General features: G+C 46.3%; 1 protein-coding gene across 1 annotated transcript in view; it reads right to left on the minus strand.

The window, feature by feature from the left end:
* LOC143285988 (CBASS oligonucleotide cyclase CdnC-like) overlaps positions 1 to 11,513 on the minus strand; it is a 14,617-nt gene extending 3,104 nt beyond the window's left edge. The window contains exons 1-7 of the mRNA XM_076593458.1: positions 11,359 to 11,513; positions 8,727 to 8,827; positions 6,960 to 7,044; positions 5,191 to 5,443; positions 4,502 to 4,605; positions 794 to 862; positions 279 to 454 (exon numbers count right to left, since the gene is read on the minus strand). Coding sequence (XP_076449573.1) covers positions 279 to 454; positions 794 to 862; positions 4,502 to 4,605; positions 5,191 to 5,443; positions 6,960 to 7,044; positions 8,727 to 8,815 — 776 coding nt within the window. The 5' untranslated portion in view covers positions 8,816 to 8,827; positions 11,359 to 11,513. The remainder of the gene's footprint in view (positions 1 to 278; positions 455 to 793; positions 863 to 4,501; positions 4,606 to 5,190; positions 5,444 to 6,959; positions 7,045 to 8,726; positions 8,828 to 11,358) is intronic.
* Positions 11,514 to 19,100: the final 7,587 nt, after the last annotated feature.

Raw genomic sequence — 19,100 nt, forward strand, 5'->3', positions numbered from 1 at the left:
CTTGCCCTGCCCTGTCTTGCCCTGCCCTGCCCTGCCCTGCCTTGCCCTGCCCTGCCTTGCCTTGCCCTGCCCTGCCCTGCCTTGCCTTGCCCTGCCTTGCCCTGCCCTGCCCTGCCCTGCCCTGCCTTGCCTTGCCTTGCCTTGCCCTGCCCTGCCCTGCCCTGCCCTGCCCTGCCCTGCCCTGCCTTGCCGGGACGGGACTGTGGTGACCGGTTTTCATGTGACAAGAGCTTAGCTCGGGGAATATAACACAACAACAAATGTCAGTGACCCCTTACCTGACGTACTGACGGCTCTGGTAGTAGTGGTCAAAGGCCACTCTCTGGAATCGGCAGTTGGCCAGTCGCTTCATGACGTTGTAGAACAGATCCTCGGTGTCATCCCAGCACACTCTCTGGTCCACGTGGATGGCCAGTAACTCCAGCGTGCAGGAACGGATAGGTACTTCCTTCTCCTGGTCAGCCAGTCAACCAGTCAGCCAGTCAGTCAGTATGACTCTCAAACTAGGAGGCAAAACTGCACTGGCTCACACACACACACACACACACACACACACACACACACACACACACACACACACACACACACACACACACACACACACACACACACACACACACACACAGAGACACACACACACAAACACACGCACACAGACACACACACACACACACAGACACACACACTCACCCTTCTCCAATACTTCAGACACACACACACACACACACACACACACACACACACACACACACACAGACACACACACACACACACACACACACACCACACTCACCTCCTTCCAGCACTTCAGAAGACGCATGACTCTTTTCACATCCTCGTCCTGTTCCCTCACAAACTTGGTCTGCAAGGTAACACACACCATAACTGGCTACCTGTCTATCTATCTGCAAGGTAACACACACAATAACTGGCTACCTGTCTATCTATCTGTCTATCTATCTGTCTGTCTGCAAAGTAACACACACCATAACTGGCTACCTGTCTATCTATCTGTCTATCTATCTGTCTGTCTGCAAAGTAACACACACCATAACTGGCTACCTGTCTATCTATCTGTCTATCTATCTGTCTGTCTGCAAGGTAACACACACCATAACTGGCTACCTGTCTATCTATCTGTCTATCTATCTGTCTGTCTGCAAAGTAACACACACCATAACTGGCTACCTGTCTATCTATCTGTCTATCTATCTGTCTGTCTGCAAGGTAACACACACCATAACTGGCTACCTGTCTATCTGTCTGTCTGCAAGGTAACACACACCATAACTGGCTACCTGTCTATCTATCTGCAAGGTAACACACACCATAACTGGCTACCTGTCTATCTATCTGTCTATCTATCTGTCTGTCTGCAAGGTAACACACACCATAACTGGCTACCTGTCTATCTATCTGCAAAGTAACACACACCATAACTGGCTACCTGTCTATCTATCTGCAAGGTAACACACACCATAACTGGCTACCTGTCTATCTATCTGCAAGGTAACACACACCATAACTGGCTACCTGTCTATCTGTCTGTCTGCAAGGTAACACACACCATAACTGGCTACCTGTCTATCTATCTGCAAGGTAACACACACCATAACTGGCTACCTGCCTATCTATCTGTCTATCTATCTGTCTGTCTGCAAGGTAACACACACCATAACTGGCTACCTGTCTATCTATCTGTCTGTCTGCAAGGTAACACACAACATAACTGGTTACCTGTCTATCTACCTGTCTATCTGTCTGTCTGCAAGGTAACACACACCATAACTAGATACCTGTCTATCTATCTGCAAGGTAACACACACCATAACTGGCTACCTGTCTATCTATCTGTCTATCTATCTGTCTGTCTGCAAAGTAACACACACCATAACTGGCTACCTGTCTATCTATCTGTCTATCTATCTGTCTGTCTGCAAGGTAACACACACCATAACTGGCTACCTGTCTATCTATCTATCTGTCTATCTATCTGTCTGTCTGCAAAGTAACACACACCATAACTGGCTACCTGTCTATCTATCTGCAAAGTAACACACACCATAACTGGCTACCTGTCTATCTATCTGTCTGTCTGCAAGGTAACACACACCATAACTGGCTACCTGTCTATCTATCTGTCTGTCTGCAAGGTAACACACAACATAACTGGTTACCTGTCTATCTATCTATCTGTCTATCTGTCTGTCTGCAAGGTAACACACACCATAACTGGCTACCTGTCTATCTATCTGCAAGGTAACACACACCATAACTGGCTACCTGTCTATCTATCTGTCTATCTATCTGTCTGTCTGCAAGGTAACACACACCATAACTGGCTACCTGTCTATCTATCTGCAAGGTAACACACACCATAACTGGCTACCTGTCTATCTATCTGTCTATCTATCTGTCTGTCTGCAAGGTAACACACACCATAACTGGCTACCTGTCTATCTATCTGCAAGGTAACACACACCATAACTGGCTACCTGTCTATCTATCTGTCTATCTATCTGTCTGTCTGCAAGGTAACACACACCATAACTGGCTACCTGTCTATCTATCTGTCTATCTGTCTGTCTGCAAGGTAACACACACCATAACTGGTTACCTGTCTATCTACCTGTCTATCTGTCTGTCTGCAAGGTAACACACACCATAACTGGCTACCTGTCTATCTATCTGTCTATCTATCTGTCTGTCTGCAAGGTAACACACACCATAACTGGCTACCTGTCTATCTATCTGTCTGTCTGCAAGGTAACACACACCATAACTGGCTACCTGTCTATCTATCTGTCTGTCTGCAAGGTAACACACACCATAACTGGCTACCTGTCTATCTACCTGTCTATCTGTCTGTCTGCAAGGTAACACACACCATAACTGGCTACCTGTCTATCAATCTATCTGTCTGTCTGTCTGCAAGGTAACACACACCATAACTGGCTACCTGTCTATCTATCTATCTGTCTGTCTGTCTGCAAGGTAACACACACCATAACTGGCTACCTGTCTATCTATCTATCTGTCTGCAAGGTAACACACACCATAACTGGCTACCTGCCTATCTATTTATCTATCTATCTATCTATCTATCTATCTGTCTGTCTGCAAGGTAACACACACCATAACTGGCTACCTGTCTATCTATCTGTCTATCTATCTGTCTGTCTGCAAGGTAACACACACCATAACTGGCTACCTGTCTATCTATCTATCTATCTATCTGTCTGTCTGCAAGGTAACACACACCATAACTGGCTACCTGTCTATCTATCTATCTGTCTATCTATCTATCTGTATTTCTGTCTGTCTGTCTGTGTTTCTGTTTGTCCATCTATCTATCTATCTTTCTGTGTGTGTTTCTGTTTGTCTATCTATCTATCTGTCTGTCTGTGTTTCTGTTTGTCTGTATATCTATCTATCTATCTATCTATCTATCTGTCTGTCTGCCTATCTATCTATCTATCTATCTCTCTCTTGAGTCTTTTGAATCTTTCGAAAACGATGCATAATACCTGCATCGATTAATCCGCACAGTGGGATGAATAATTACCTGTTCATCACTGCCTTTAATTACCAGAAACTTGAGGTGAAGTTAACCATGCTTTTGTCTGACGATTACAACGGGGTTGTGAAATGCTCCACTAAAGAACAGGGAACTACCGAAAACGGAGTATGGATGACTTCATGGCGGGGTAAAAACACTCATGCACGTAAAAGCCTTCTCGTAGGTGGCATGTGAAGTCAAAGACTGCAGAAAAAAGAAGAAGAAGAAGATTAGAAGAAGAAGGAAGAAGGAGCAGGGGGGTGGGGGTGGGTGTGTTTGGGGAGTTGGGAGGGGGAGAAGAAGAAGAAATAAGAAGAAGGAGAAGAAGGAAGAAGAAGGAGAAGAAGGAGGAGAAGAAGAAGAAATAGGGAGAAGAAGGGGAAGAAGAAGAAGAAGAAGAAGAAGAAGAAGAAGGAGGAGAAGAAGAAGAAGAAGGAAGAAGAAGAAGGAGAAGAAGAAATAAGGAGAAGAAGAAGAAATAAGAAGGAGAAGAAGGAAGAAGAAGAAGAAGAAGAAGGAAGAAGAAGGAGAAGAAGAAGAAATAAGGAGAAGAAGAAGAAATCAGAAGGAGAAGAAGGAAGAAGAAGAAGAAGAAGGAAGAAGAAGGAGAAGAAGAAGAAATAGGGAGAAGAAGAAGAAATAAGGAGAAGAAGAAGAAATAAGAAGAAGAAGAAGGAAGAAGAAGAAGAAGAAGGAAGAAGAAGAAGGAAGAAGAAGAAGGAGAAGAAGAAAAAATAGGAAGAAGGAGAAGAAGGAAGAAGAAGGAGGAGAAGAAGAAGAAATAAGAAGGAGAAGAAGAAGAAGGAAGAAGGAGAAGAAGAAGAAGAAACAGGAAGAAGGAGAAGAAGGAAGAAGAAAGAGAAGAAGAAGAAGAAGGTGGAGGAGGAGGAGGAAGAGGAGGAGGAGGAAGAGGAAGAAGAAGAAGAAGAAGAGTAGCGGTACCTGCAGTGGCTGCAGAGATCCAGAGAACTCCTGAGCCGCCTGTTCCCTGCCCTCTGTGTGGGACTCCATGCTCCAGTACACGTGCTGCAAATCGTCGTACGCCTCTGACACACACACACACACACACACACACACACACACACACACACACACAAACATAAATGAAGGGGAAGCAGCATTCTATTTACTGATCAGACAACAACAACAACAACAACACAATAAAACAAGAAAAAAGAAAAAGAAAACAGAAAAACAACGAAACAGTGAATCATTCCGATGGGCGCAATAGCCGAGTGGTAAAAGCGTTGGACTTTCACTCTGAGGGTCCCGGGTTCGAATCTCGGTAACGGCGCCTGGCGGGTAAAGGGTGGAGATTTTTCCGATTTCCAAGGTGTACATATGTGCAGACCTGCCAGTGCCTGAACCCCCTTCGTGTGTATATGCAAGCATAATATCAAATACGCACGTTAAAGATCCTGTAATCCATGTCAGCGTTTGGTGGGTTGTGAAGACAAGAGCATACCCTGCATGCACCCCCCTACCCCCGAAAAAACAAAACGGAGTATGGCTGCCTACATGGCGGGGTAAAAACGGTCATACACGTAAAGGCCCACTCGTGTACATACGTGTGAACGTGGGAGTTACAACCCACGAACGAAGAAGAAGGAGAGTCATTTTCTACAACTCACTTTGATAATCCAAAACCGGAAGTACGTCTATTGTCTGTCCGTGCAGAGTGTAGCTCCGTAGATACCTGTTGCTGTCCACCAGCCTCACGTCCCTCCTCCAGGGTCTGTAGCTCTGGACCACGTGGTCAAGGTCATAGAGAAGTGTTTCCCGCTGCTCGCTGAAGTGCTCGATGTCCAAGAAGCCGTTGAACACCACCCCAAGGTCAATGTCGCCGGAACCGGAAATCACCGTGTCCTTGCCAAGCGATCCGTTCTGAGACAGACACACCCGGCTGGTATTTCTTGAAATAACGATCGTTCATAAAACAACTAATATTTGGTTATGGATATACAACAGTTTCTTGAAATAATGATTGTTCATAAAAAAAAAATTAATATTTGGTATGAACATACAACGGTTTCTTGAAATAATGATTATTTATAAAACTGATATTTGGTTATGAATATACAACAGTTTCTGGATATAATGATTATTCATAAAACCTGACATTCGGTTATGAACATACCACAGTTTCTTGAAATAACGATTATTCATAGAAAGAACAACTAATATTTGGTTATGAATGTAATTTTATACATTATTATCATGTAGCATGCACAGGTTTATGAACTAACAAAAGACTGAGAAACAAATAAACAGAAAAAAAACCTCTTCGGCTTGGGTAGTACTGCGACACTCTGACACATGTGTCTTCGATGTGACACACTGACACGTGTCTCTTTGATGTGACACACTGACACATGTCTCTTTGATGTGACACACTGACACATGACTCTGACACATGTCTCTTTGATGTGACACACTGACACATGTCTCTCTGATGTGACACACTGACACATGACTCTGACACATGTCTCTTTGATGTGACACACTGACACATGTCTCTTTGATGTGACACACTGACACATGACTCTGACACATGTCTCTTTGATGTGTCACACTGACACATGTCTCTTTGATGTGACACACTGACACATGACTCTGACACATGTCTCTTTGATGTGTCACACTGACACATGTCTCTCTGATGTGACACACTGACGCATGACTCTTTGATGTGACACTCTGACACATGTGTCTTCGATGTGACACACTGACACGTGTCTCTTTGATGTGACACACTGACACGTGTCTCTTTGATGTGACACACTGACACATGTCTCTTTGATGTGACACACTGACACATGTCTCTTTGATGTGACACACTGACGCATGACTCTTTGATGTGACACTCTGACACATGTCTCTTTGATGTGACACACTGACACGTGTCTCTTTGATGTGACACACTGACACGTGTCTCTTTGATGTGACACACTGACACATGCCTCTTTGATGTGACACACTGACACATGTCTCTTTGATGTGACACACTGACGCATGACTCTTTGATGTGACACTCTGACACATGTCTCTTTGATGTGACACACTGACACATGTCTCTCTGATGTGACACACTGACGCATGACTCTTTGATGTGACACACTGACACGTGTCTCTTCGATGTGACACACTGACACGTGTCTCTTTGATGTGACACACTGACACATGTCTCTTGACATAACACACTCCAAGTGTGTAAAGTGCTTAGAGCTTGGTCTCTAACCGAGGACAGGCGCTATAAATAAGTGTGGATGGAAATGAAAAAAAGAAAACAAGGAAGTTGATCAACGCGGAAGTGCAGAGGAGAGAAGAAAACCAGACAGACACACAGACACACAGACACACGGACGCACAGACACACAGTGAAGGCCGCAAGGAGCCTCACCTTTACCACTCTAGCCACGGTGTGTGGACGTTCGTTGAAATGGTTTTGCAGAAACCTCACGAAGCGGTCGATTTCTCTTCCGCGTCTGAAACAGGAAACCAACGGTGTTGAGACAGTGTTCGCTCTCTCTCTCTCTCTCTCTCTCTCTCTCTCTCTCTCTCTCTCTCTCTCTTCATGATCATCATCGTGGTCATCATCATCACCATCACCATCATCATCATCAGCATTATCGTCATCATCGTCATTATCATCACACTCACACCAACACCACATCAACATCACTCATAATTATCAGCAGCAGCAACGAGAACATCGTGGCTATCATCCACATCACCACTCTTGTCTTCAACATCAGGTTCGTTATCATCGTATGAAGGACTGTTCTTAAAATAAACTTTCACGCGGTTTCATTTTCCAAAGAGTCGTCAAAACGTGCGGACTGATCCATACGAACTTCGCCACATCTGCTGAGAAGAAGAAGAAGAAGAAGAAGAAGAAGACGAAGACAAAGAAGAAGGAGGCGGAGAAGAAGAAGAATGCAATACAGTACAATGATAGAAGAAAGAGAGGAAGAAAGAAAGGAAGGAAGAAAGGAAGAAATAAATATGGAGGAGACAGACAGTACTTATCACAACACAATACAATACAGTGATAGAAGGAATAAACGGAGAGAAGGAAGGAAGAAAGGAAGAATGATGGCGGAGACAGACAGTACTTATCACAACACAATACAATACAGTGATAGAAAGAATAAACGGAGAGAAGGATGGAAGAAAGGAAGAATGATGGCGGAGACAGACAGTACTTATCACAACACAATACAATACAGTGATAGAAGGAATAAACGGAGAGAAGGATGGAAGAAAGGAAGAATGATGGCGGAGACAGGCAGTACTTATCACAACACAATACAATACGGTGGTAGAAGGAATAAACGGAGAGAAGGATGGAAGAAAGGAAGAATGATGGCGGAGACAGGCAGTACTTATCACAACACAATACAATACGGTGATAGAAAGAATAAACGGAGAGAAGGAAGGAAGAAAGGAAGAATGATGGCGGAGACAGACAGTACTTATCACAACACAATACAATACAGTGATAGAAGGAATAAACGGAGAGAAGGATGGAAGAAAGGAAGAATGATGGCGGAGACAGACAGTACTTATCACAACACAATACAATACAGTGATAGAAGGAATAAACGGAGAGAAGGAAGGAAGAAAGGAAGAATGATGGCGGAGACAGACAGTACTTATCACAACACAATACAATACGGTGGTTCGTCTCGACTAAGTCTTGCCACTGGAAATTGGTGGACCCGGACGAGAGAGTGAGGTCGACGTTGCGCAACTCCTCTTCACTTTAAACAAACTCATCGCGCAAGTCATCAGTCATGGCGCGCTGCTGTGCACAAAGGCGCCAAATTGTGCGAGGCCAACAGGACTGCCGCAGCTGTTCAGAAGAGGCAGGCCAGAAAGTCACGGGCAAACAAGCTCCCTGACAATGATATGCCTGTCTTTGTCTGCCCCAACTGTCAGCGAACATTTCGTGCGCAGATTGGACTATTCAGCCATCTGCGCATTCACAGATAGATTCATGAGCATCCTCCCCCCCACCCCACCACCACCCTCCCCCCATCCCCCAGCTGGATGACAACGATGGTCATCATCGATCTCGATGGACACACCACCAGAAGGAATAAACGGAGAGAAGGAAGGAAGAAAGGAAGAATGATGGAGGAGACAGACAGACAGCAGTCGTTACCTGGCGTTCTCTTCTCTGGTGGGGAGTACACAGCGATCATGGAAATCATCCAGTGACTCCCAGTCCTTCATTTCAGAGAACACTGCCATTCTGCTGTTCGTCTGTGGGGCATTGTTAGCATTGTTAGCATTACTAGTATTGGTAGTAGTAGTAGTAGTAGTAGCAGTAGCAGTAGTAGTAGTAGTAGTAGTAAGTGTAGTAGTAGTTGTAGGAGGAGCAGCAGCAGCAGCAGCAACAGCAGTAGTAGTAGTACTGTCATCATCATCATCACCATTCTTTCTTCTTCTTCTTCTCATTGTTACATCTATTACCTTTCTTGTTGTTATTGTTGTTGTTGTTGTTGTCGTCGTTGTTTGATGTTGTTGTTGCTGTTGTTGTTATTGTTGTTCTTCTTCTCATTGTTATATCTATTATTTTTGTTGTTGTTGTTGTTGTTGTTGTTGTTCTTCTTCTTCTTCTTCTTCCTCATCATCATCATCATCATCATCTTCTGCTGATTATCATTCATACTTATATAGCACCTACCTTTGTCCAGATATTAAAATAAAGAGCTTTACGAACACTCACTCAGTCAGTCAGTTTGTACAACATGCTGCCAACCTGGATAGAGCCGACTGACGGCTGACTTTTTGACGTTCAACATTCGTGTCCTGTTTCATTTGGTCAGGCTTTCAATCACACACACACACACACACACACACACACACACATCCGTCTAAAAACACTTATAGTGAATAGACGTTAAACTGAAGATAAAACACACACACACACACACACACACACACACACGTGGAAGAAATATATATGCAAAAATAGAATACTCGTATATCTAGTGGAGTGCTTTGGCATTTATGTCGAGACATTTTGAAAAGGAATGTTTTCTGAAAAAAAAAGTTTTCAGTTTAAGGGTGATTACAGTCTAAATCAGTTCAGTTCAATGCAACTGAGGTTGTCTGGGTTATTATCTGCAGGTGCATACTCTGTGCTCCTCCCCACCATGTTCAGTTGTCAGCCAGGAAGTCACGAGAATTTGTCTGCTATCTTTGGTGGAATTACGTGTCCTCTATTACGAGCGTTTCGGGCATTCCCTGTTGCTATAAATAAACTTTACAGGGGAAAAAACCCAAGTTTGCTGTACTTTCTGTTCATTGTTATTGTCAGTGATTCGCTGAGCAGCTGTGTTGTCATTGTTTGATTGGTGGTTGGTTTAATCATATGCACACAATTGACGAGAATCTTGGAACACTATTTTGATTAGTCGTTTGTGTATGTAATAACACGACTGACGATTTCTCATATAGTTGGATCATTTCTGAATAATTAGTAGTTGGTGTATGCACAGAACTGATAGACTGTTGCAGTTATTCTAGTAATTGATCCTTCACAGGTGTTGTTGACAGACAGGAGAGAAACGTAACACAAGGCCTTTCTAATGGCTGTTCCACCATTCTGACAGCGATTCCATCAGTGGAACGTGTCTTCTTTTAAGCTTTGTTTTCGCCGTGACTGACTCACAAACGAAGAAAAAACAACAACAACAAAGCACACAAGGCGTTGATTAAGGATGAAACAAAGAAGTTGATTAAGGATGAAACAAAGAAGTTGATTAAGGATGAAACAAAGACTGTCAAGGAAAAACTCCAGTTGTCAATGTGGAGTTCCGGGTTCCTGTGGTCTGTGTGTGTGTACGTCAGTACTGTCATGTCATGGACAGACAGGAAGACAGACAGACAGACAAGTAGGCAGGCAGACAGACAGGCAGACACGGCAGACAAGCAGGCAGGCTGATAGACAGACTAGCAGGCAGGCAGACGGAAACAGTGAGAGAGGGGATATGGATAATCAGTCAGTGTACCCCTCATCAGCCAGGTAGGTAGGTATACAGTGAACAAACAATCCACAACAACAAAATCCAGTATCATATTATTAATAACAATACATGTCAGCCACGGTAAGTAATCAACTACAAACTGGTATTCAAAAACAACTAATTCAAAAACTTCAAAACAATGCTGTCCATCTGACTCTCAGAGTCCCACGTACTGATCACATTAATTTTCTCCTCACCTCCGCACTCAACCACTGAAGCGTGAATTAAATACAAAGTTGCGTGTCTCTGCTATTCTGCTTTCCACTCCGCAGGACCTTCATATCTTTCTGACCTTATCAGTGTTTACACTCCCGCAAGAACACTCCGCTTTTCCTCTGGTTACATTTTGAAACTTCCTCGTGTCAATACAAGAACCTATGGTGAACGTTCTTTCTTCTTTGCTGCTCCTCATATCTGGAACAATCTTCAGTCCACAGTCATCACATCCGTGCATCTGATTCTGTTTCAGCTTTTCGCTCATCACTAAAAACTCATCTTTTTAAAACCTATCTTTTAGCACTCTCAGCTTCCTTGTTCTCCAACACCACCCATGTCAGCTCACTTTGGATGTATATAGAGTGGGAGGGGGAGAGTGTGAGTGGAGGGTTTTTTGAGAAAGAGTGGTCATGAATGTTTTACGTAACTTGTAATATTTTTCTTTCATGAAAAGCGCTGAGCTCTTAGAGAGAAACAGACAAACAGCGAGAGAGCGAGAACGGAGGAGAGAGAGAGAGAGAGAGAGAGAGAGAGGTGTCACCTCACCTGAGCAACAAGAGACGGCCGACGCGGAGAGAGACTCACACACTGCACACAGCAACGCTTCCAGAACAGACTGCCCCCTGGCCCGTGCACGCTGCTCTTTTATCCACCCAGCCTGTACTGAGCCAGTGTGGTGGTTTGTGCAGGCTCGCGCTGCGTGATGCTGTGTTGTGGTGTGGTGTGGTGTGGTGTTACGTGATTTACTGTGCTGTTGTGTGTTGTGTTGTGCTGTGCTGTACTGTGTTGTGCTGTTGTGTGTTGTGCTGTGCTGTTGTGTGTTGTGCTGTGCTGTGCTGTGCTGTGCTGTGTTGTGTTGTGCTGTGCTGTGTTGTGCTGTGCTGTTGTGTTGTGCTGTTGTGTTGTGTTGTGTTGTGCTGTGCTGTACTGTGTTGTGCTGTTGTGTGTTGTGCTGTGCTGTTGTGTGTTGTGCTGTGACGTGACGTGATTTGCTGTGCAGTGCTGTGCTATTGTGTTGTGTTGTGATGTGCTGTGTTGTGTTGTAGTGTGCTGTGTTGTGTTGTAGTGTGCTGTGTTGTGTTGCGGTGTATAGTATTGTGTTGTGTTGTAGTGTGCTGTGTTGTGTTGTGGTGTATAGTATTGTGTTGTGTTGTGATGTGCTGTGTTGTGTTGTAGTGTGCTGTGTTGTGTTGTGGTGTATAGTATTGTGTTGTGCTGTGCCACTGGTGTGTTGTGTTGTCTTGTGCTGTGGTGTGGTGTGGTGTGGTGTGTGATGTGTGGTGCGGTGTGGTGTGTGGTGTGTGATGTGTGGTGTGGTGTGGTGTGGTATGGTGTGGTGTGGTATGGTGTGGTGCGTGATGTGTGATGTGTGATGTGTGGTGTATTGTGTTGTGGTATGGTGTGGTATTGTGTGGTATGTGATGTGTAGTGTGGTGTGGTGTGGTGTGCCGGTGTGTGTGTGTGTGTGTGTGTGTGTGTGTTCTTTCTTTTTAGAGCTTTTCACACTTATGTTTCACTTTGCTTTGTTTTGTTTTGTTTTTTTGACAGAAGTGTGTGTATGTGCTTGTGTGAGTGTCCGTGTCTGTGTGTCAGTGTACGTGTTTCTGTGTGAATGCACGCGCGCTAACACTAAGCACCACCCACTGACTTTCATTTCACGAACGGAAACTGGCATTTTTCAGAGAAACACGCGATTGGTTCGCTGAACTGAAGCTCGTGTGTCAGATGACAAACAAGTAACCCAGAAATAGGTCAAGGTCTTGAAACTCTTCTCACACTGATACACGTCAGCAAATATCACCGAGACAGGGCAGTGATTTGGTCCTGCCGGCAGCTCTTGTGTCACTGAAGCTGACTGTCATCAGTACTATAAATAAATAGCTCTATATATAGCGCGCGGGGCAAAGGGGGGGGGGGGGGGGGGGGGGGGAAGGAGCAATACCATGTACTAGGGCGTTAGGCTCACAGCCAAAGCTTTTGCGGTCATCAGTACTTCGCGATAAAAGGTGAAGGTCACTTACTGAGACATTTCCAAAGCACAATTTCGTACCTTCGCGCTTTCGCGTTCAGATCTGCGAGTTTTTAGTATATTTATCTATCCATTCATCTTTTAATTCTTTTATCTATTCATTTGTTTCTTTATCAGTTTACTGTTTTGTAGCTGTGTTTGTCGTGCTAGAGCCTGCATCTCCCGCTCTTTTCACGTTCCTGTTGGCTTTAGACGGAGTTCAGACGCTCTATTCCTTGTTAACACAGTTGTGGCGTAGCGTGTATGGATCTGTCAGCACCCTTTGACTGACACCTTCCGAGACTGAAACTGACAGAGTTTGTTGATCTGTTTGTCAGTGATTTCATTTGTTGTTGTTGTTGTTGTTGTTGTTTTTTGTTGTCCTTTTTCTTCCTCGGTGCCGTGTAAAGTTTTGTGTTTGATACACTCTCGTCTTCACCACCACACCCGTTTCTGTGTTTAGATTGTCATCTGTCAACCACGCTTTTCTACACACACCATTACTTGCACATACAAGCACACACACACACACACACACACACACACACACACAGATGTCGCTCCGGACGTGAGACGTCTGAACCATTGGAATTCTACATGTGTTGCCATGTTGTCAGTAGCTCAGAACCGACTGATGGTGGGCTGGTGGCTTAGAGGCAATGCACTCGACTTGAAAGCCAGTGCCAAGGGTTCGAGTCTCATATCCAGACCGGAATTACACTGCCCTATCACACCCTACCCTGTCCCACCCACCCTGCCCTATCCTATCACACCCTGCCCTATCCCACCCACCCTGCCCTATCCTATCACACCCTGCCCTATCCCATCCTGCCCTATCCTATCACACTCTGCCCTATCCCACCCTGCCCTATCCTATCACACCCTGCCCTATCCCATCCTGCCCTATCACACCCTGCCCTATCCCACCCTGCCCTATCCTATCACACCCTATCCTATCCCATCCTGCCCTATCCTATCACACCCTATCCTATCACACCCTGCCCTATCCCATCACACCCTATCCTATCCCACCCTGCCCCATCCCATCCTGCCCTATCCTATCACACCCTGCCCTATCCCACCCTGCCCTATCCCACCCTGCCCTATCACACCCTGCCCTATCCCACCAACCCTGCCCTATCACACGCTGCCCTATCCCATCCTGCCCTATCACACCCTGCCCTATCCCACCCACCCTGCCCTATACCACCCATCCTGCCCTATCACACCCTGCCCTATCCTATCACACCCTGCCCTATCCCATCACACCCTGCCCTATCACACCCACCCTACCCTATCCCATCACACCCTGCCCTATCCCACCCACCCTGCCCTATCCCATCACACCCTGCCCTATCACACCCTGCCCTATCCCATCACACCCTGCCCTATCCCATCCTGCCCTATCCCACCCTACCCTATCCCTTCACACCCTGCCCTATCCCATCACACCCTGCCCTATCCCATCACACCCTGCCCTATCCCATCCTACCCTATCCCACCCACCCTGCCCTATCACACCCTACCCTACCCATCACACCCTACCCTATCCCATCCTGCCCTATCCCACCCTATCCTATCCTATCACACCCTGCCCTATCCCACCCTGCCCTATCCTATCACACCCTGCCCTATCCCACCCACCCTGCCCTATCACACCCTGCCCCATCCCACCCTACCCTATCCTATCACACCCTGCCCTATCCCACCCACCCTGCCCTATCACACCCTACCCTATCCTATCACACCCTGCCCTATCACACCCTACCCTATCCTATCACACCCTGCCCTATCACACCCTACCCTATCCTATCACACCCTGCCCTATCCCACTCTGCCCTATCCCATCACACCCTGCCCTATCCCATCCTGCCCTATCACACCCTACCCTATCCCATCCTGGCCTATCACACCCTACCCTATCCTATCACACCCTGCCCTATCCCACCCTACCCTATCCTATCACACCCTGCCCTATCCCACCCTACCCTATCCTATCACACCCTGCCCTATCCCACCCTACCCTATCCTATCCCACTCTGCCCTATCCTATCACACCCTGCCCTATCCCACCCTACCCTATCCTATCACACCCTGCCCTATCCCACCCTACCCTATCCTATCACACCCTGCCCTATCCCACCCTACCCTATCCTATCACACCCTACCCTATCCTATCACACCCTGCCCTATCCCACCCTACCCTATCCTATCACACCCTGCCCTATCCCACCCTGCCCTATCCTATCACACCCTGCCCTATCCCACCACCCTGCCCTATCACACCCTACCCTATCCTATCACACCCTGCCCTATCCCACCCTACCCTACCCTATCCCACCCTGCCCTATCCCACTCTGCCCTATCCCATCACACCCTGCCCTATCCCATCCTGCCCTATCACACCCTACCCTATCCTATCACACCCTGCCCTATCCCACCCTAACCTATCACACCCTGCCCTATCCCACCCTACCCTATCCTATCACACCCTGCCCTATCCCACCCTACCCTATCCTATCACACCCTGCCCTATCCCATCCTGCCCTATCCCACCCTACCGTATCCTATCACACCCTGCCCTATCCCACCCTACCCTATCCTATCACACCCTGCCCTATCCCACCCTGCCCTATCCTATCACACCCTGCCCTATCCCACCCACCCTGCCCTATCACACCCTACCCTATCCTATCACACCCTGCCCTATCCCACCCTACCCTATCCTATCACACCCTGCCCTATCACACCCTACCCTATCCCATCACACCCTGCCCTATCCCATCCTGCCCTATCACACCCTGCCCTATCCTATCCTATCCCACCCTGCCCTATCCCACCCTGCCCTATCCTATCACACCCTGCCCTATCCCACCCACCCTGCCCTATCACACCCTACCCTATCCTATCACACCCTACCCTATCATATCACACCCTGCCCTATCCCACCCTATCCTATCCTATCCCACCCTGCCCTATCCTATCACACCCTGCCCTATCCCACCCTACCCTATCCTATCACACCCTGCCATATCCCACCCTGCCCTATCCTATCACACCCTGCCCTATCCCAACCACCCTGCCCTATCACACCCTACCCTATCCTATCACACCCTGCCCTATCCCACCCTACCCTATCCTATCACACCCTGCCCTATCCCACCCTGCCCTATCCTACACACCCTGCCCTATCCCACCCACCCTGCCCTATCACACCCTGCCCTATCCCACCCTATCCTATCACACCCTGCCCTATCCCACCCTGCTCTATCCTATCACACCCTGCCCTATCCCACCCACCCTGCCCTATCACACCCTACCCTATCCTATCACACCCTGCCCTATCCCACCCTACCCTATCCTATCACACCCTGCCCTATCACACCCTGCCCTATCCTATCACACCCTGCCCTATCCCACCCACCCTGCCCTATCCCACCCACCCTATCCTATCACACCCTGCCCTATCCTATCACACCCTATCCTATCACACCCTGCCCTATCCTATCACACCCTGCCCTATCCCACCCTACCCTATCCCACCCTGCCCTATCATATCACACCCTGCCCTATCCCACCCTGCCCTATCCCACCCTGCCCTATCATATCCCACCCTGCCCTATCACACCCTGCCCTATCCTATCACACCCTGCCCTATCACACCCTGCCCTATCCTATCACACCCTGCCCTATCCTATCACACCCTATCCTATCACACCCTGCCCTATCCTATCACACCCTGCCCTATCACACCCACCCTGCCCCACTACACCTTGAGTGGTGGTCTGGTTGCTAGTCTTTCGGATGAGACGATATACAGAGGTCACGTTGTAGACAAAGAAGAAGAAGAAGAAGAAGAAGAAGAAGAAGAAGAAGAAGAAGACAGGTGGCACTGTGTAGTGGTGACGTGTTCGCAACATGGGAGAGGCTTCATGAACAACTCTTTAATGAAATGATTCCGTCGCCGAGGACCAAGTCTATCAAATGACAATTATTTCCATAACATAATGTCCCAAAATGTTATTCTGAAATACAGGCATTTGGTAAAAGTAGTATAAGATTTCTAGAGCAACAATAATTCATATGAATAGATATAAACGTAGCAACAACAATTCATATGAATGAATATGGATGTCAAACAACACATTCAATAATTTAGTATGCTTTTCTGAGCAACAGATATATTTCTATAAATTGCTGAGAAAAAAACAAGTGAAACGGGTATAATTTCAATAGCAAGGATGAGGAAAGTACATGCTATGACCATGACAGTCAAACAGAAATAAAGTATTAATGTGGTGCCGTATTCAAATACTACAAAACGTCCATGTTCACCGTTTCTATGAGCAGATTGTCACGCACATAATGTCCTTTGGGAAAACCATACCAAATGTTCGTGGGTTGAGCTTTCTGTCTTCTGTGAGAGTGTTCCTATAGCTCTGTGAACGATGACATTTTACACTGGATCTTCTTCTTCTTCTTTGTCCTCCTCTTTCTTCTTCTTCTCTTCCTCCTCCTCTTTCTTCTTCTTCCTCCTCCTCTTTCTTCTTCTCTTTCTTCTTCTTCTCTTCCTCCTCCTCTTTCTTCTTCTTCTCTTCCTCCTCCTCTTTCTTCTTCTTCTCTTCCTCCTCCTCTTTCTTCTTCTTCTTCTTCTTCTTCTTTCTCCTCCTCTTTCTTCTTCTTCCTTCGTGGGCTGTGAATCCCGCGTTCTCTTGCACACATGAGTGGGCTTTTACGTGTATGACCGTTTTTGTTTTTTGGGTTTTTAACATTTTTTTTTTAATCCCCACCATGCAGGCAGTCATACTTCATTTCCGGTGTGTGTGTGTGTGTGTGTGTGTGTGTGTGTGTGTGTGTGTGTGTGTGTGTGTGTGTGTGTGTGTGTTGGGGGCCAGGGGGGGTGCATGATGGGTATGTTCTTATTTCCATAACCCATTGAACGCTGACAAAGATTACGGGAACTTCAACGTGTGTACTTGATCTTATACATACATACACACACGAAAAGGGTTCAGGCACGAGCAGGTCTGCACGTCTGTTGACCCAAGAGGTCGGAAAAAATCTCCATCCTTTATCCACCATGCGCCGTAACCGGGATTTGAACCCGAGACCCTAAGATTGAAAGTCCAACGCTTTGTTCACTCCGCTGTTGCAGCCGTCACACATTGAACACACAATCTGATAACCCGAATGCATGAAACCATAGAGTTTAGCCGCAACCAGGTCACCAATAAAGTTTACCTCGAAGTCAGATAACTCTCGCCCTTCACCTGCAAGACAAACCATCGACTTCAGAGATGAAATACCAACCCACTCACCCGTCAACTGTCGGTTGCATCATTGATATAAACAACATATATCCAGAAAAAAACAGTTTGATAACGTAAGCAGCAAATACAACCATCAGATGCAATATGCATCATTTTCATGGGCATCATTAATCAACATGAGTATAAATTTGACAAGAAATGAATAACAAGAAGCAAAGACCAAAACGGTCTTCAAAACAATAATTCTGAAAACTAACGTTTGAAACATAATCGAACATGACTACTATCATCAACACAACCATGATAATTTTATTTTCATGAATGAATCAAACCATTAATCGGTGATAATGAATATACCCAGAATCTTACGAACAACACAAAACTAACGACAGGACTGTAATGTAAGTCGTTCAGAAAACATTTTGGACCGGGGTATGAAGGCAATGTGGTTGAGACACGCGATCTCACAATGCACAACAAACCCTCCCGTGGCGCGGAATACAGGAGGCACATCGGGGATTCCCCTTTTTGAGAGGGTTCCATTGGGTCCACATTCATTCTGTATCACACACACACACACACACACACACACACACACACACCAGCTTCACACTGCAGCATGAGAAGGTCACATATTGTGACAACAGCGTCACGCTGCAATTTAAGAGGGTCACGCGATGTCACATTCTATATCACACAGACACACACAACACTGCTTCGTACTGCAACATGACAGGGCCACACAGCTTCCCGTTGCAACGTGAAGGGGCCACACAACGTCGCAGTCTGTCACACTGGCAACACAGCTTCACATTGCAATGTGAGAATGTCACGCAATGTGGCAGTCTACATCACATTGCTTCACGTTGCAATGTGAGAATGTCACGCAATGTGGCAGTCTGTATCACATTGCTTCACGTTGCAATGTGAGAGAGCCTGTGGCACAACACTGCGTCTGCAGGCCACGTTATTTTGGACACACACCGTGAAAAAAAAATCCACACGTCCAT

This window comes from Babylonia areolata, chromosome 9 (assembly GCF_041734735.1).
Source record: "Babylonia areolata isolate BAREFJ2019XMU chromosome 9, ASM4173473v1, whole genome shotgun sequence".
NCBI classification, from domain to species: Eukaryota; Metazoa; Mollusca; class Gastropoda; order Neogastropoda; family Buccinidae; genus Babylonia; species Babylonia areolata.